General features: G+C 31.7%; 1 protein-coding gene across 1 annotated transcript in view; it reads left to right on the top strand.

Annotated features, from left to right (window-relative positions):
* Strn (striatin) overlaps positions 1-2243 on the top strand; it is a gene marked incomplete in the record, with an annotated part of 106432 nt that overhangs the window by 51480 nt on the left and 52709 nt on the right. The window contains 1 exon segment of the mRNA XM_017795477.2: positions 1894-1967. Coding sequence (XP_017650966.1) covers positions 1894-1967 — 74 coding nt within the window.

Raw genomic sequence — 2243 nt, 5'->3', positions numbered from 1 at the left:
GTTTGGAAGGGTTATTATTATTATTATTATTATTAATTATTATTATTTTTGTCTATATAAAAATTAAGATTGATAACATTTTATTGCTTCTTTTTTGTTCTTTGAGACAGGGTCTCATTGTGTAGCCTCACCTGGTCTGGAACTCACTATGTAGGCCAGGCTGGCTTTGAACTCACAGAGCTCCACTGTCTCTGCCCCAAGAGCACTGGGATTAAGCTACTTTTCTTTAAAAGATGCTACTTTTAATCTTTCCTGAGACTAGTTATATTCACTTGCTATTCTGACTTCTAAGGAGATACTGTTATTTGTTTCTGGAAAATGTGAAGAATGACAATTATATTAAGAATCTTATTTACTTTTTTATAACTGTTAAGTCATTAATATTTCTACATCTTGCATTGTAAGCATCACCGCTATTATAAGTATATCAAAATAGACTTGGAAAAATTTAGTTCAATGATGGTCTTTGTGATTAAGAAACATTGGGAATATAAAGCAACATGTTCTAGATAATTTGGTGCCTATACTCTTAAGATTCCCTCCTATATAAAACTAATGAATTTAAAAAAAATTTTGACTTCTGTGTGACTACAAAATTATTGTTATTGCAAAATAATGTAGATTTTAGTAAATATGTCTGAGTAAATTTTTTTACATAATTTTTAAATTACACAAAATGTTGTGTTCTTTTTTTTTATAAAGAAGAAAAGCTTTCAAATTTGGCTGTGTTGCCTTTTCCTTTACTCATTTTAGTTCTAGAAATTATTGTTATTTTTATTTGCATACTTATTGTCTATCTTCATTGAAAATTTTTTATGAATAACTTCATTTTATAGAGAAAAATTTAAAATATTCAAATACATTAAGCAGAAATGGCCTTTTTTTTTTTTTGTCTTTTTGAAGCAGGGTCTCCCTGTAGCCCCAGCTGTCCTGGAACTCACTATGTAGACCAGGCTGGCCTTGAACTCACAGAGATCCGCCTGCCTCTGCCTCCCAAGTGCTGGGACTACAGGCGTGCACCACCACACCCGGCAGAAATGGCTATTTTTAGACTTAAAAAAGTCTCCTTTTCTGAATTATTTTTCTCATATGCCTAGCTCTGAAATAGTTCAATTAAACAGTTAAATCCAGTTAACCATAAATAATACTATTCTGCCAACTTTTAAAAGAAATCAGACACTCTTCTCATTCACAGTTCTTTCTGAGTAAAAGACAAAGGATATATTGAAAAGGAAAAATATTTATTACTACTAGAATATCTCATTGGGCACTGACGATTTAATTTGTTTTTTTTTCCTCCCTTGGATGGCTCCTTATTAAGTATATTTGGTGAATTGTAATTATCCAGTAAAGGTTAATTTATTGAGTTTAATTTCACAGACAAACTTTTTTTTTTTTTTTCTGTACTTTTTAGAACAGGGTCTCCCTGTAGCCCCAGCTGTCCTGGAACTCATTTTGGAGACAAGGCTGGCCTCAAACTTACAGAGATCTGCCTGCCTCTGTCTCTTAAGTGCTGGGATCAAAGGTGTGCGCCACCAAGCCTGACTTACCAGTCAAACCTTTTTTATTGGATGATAATAAAATTTGGCTTACAATCATTAAGAAAATTTGAATACAACAGAAACTAGAATGTTGTAGAGTTCATTGTAGTTACAAGAATGATTTATTGTTTTCTAGTATTATTTCTTTATTTTGTTATAATGACAGTGGTTCATCAACAAAAAAAAGCAAGTGGTTTTTGTTACAACTTTGATACCATGGAAATTTATGAGCCTTTGGAAGTTCTAGGGATGTTGAGCCAGGACTGCTGAATATTTACAGCTACTGTTACATACCTTAAAGTTTACTTAAATGTATTTTAAGATGGTTTGTATTTTCTCATTTCTTTGTTAGAGCCAAATACCACAAATTGAAATATGGGACAGAATTGAATCAGGGAGATATGAAGCCTCCAAGCTATGATTCTGGTAAGCTAATTTTAAAGGAAGTTAAGTGATAAAAAAGAAGTTAATGTCTAATATTTTGTAGAAACAACATTTGAAACTATAGGTTAATTGCTTTTTATTTGCATATTATTTTTCTGACCTGTTTCTTTATATGCTGATCATTTAATATCATATAGATAATTTTCTGCCACCTTTTTCTTTTTTCATCCTCTACTCCCCTTTCTTAATTCACCATTTTCTGCCTATTTTCTACAGGTGCTAGAAAGTTTCAGTATCATGGAGTAGTATGCACCAAGC

This window comes from Nannospalax galili, unplaced genomic scaffold (genome assembly GCF_000622305.1).
Source record: "Nannospalax galili isolate Female #2095 unplaced genomic scaffold, S.galili_v1.0 scaffold88, whole genome shotgun sequence".
Classification (NCBI taxonomy): Eukaryota; Metazoa; Chordata; class Mammalia; order Rodentia; family Spalacidae; genus Nannospalax; species Nannospalax galili.
This window is presented reverse-complemented; position numbering and strand designations above follow the sequence as displayed.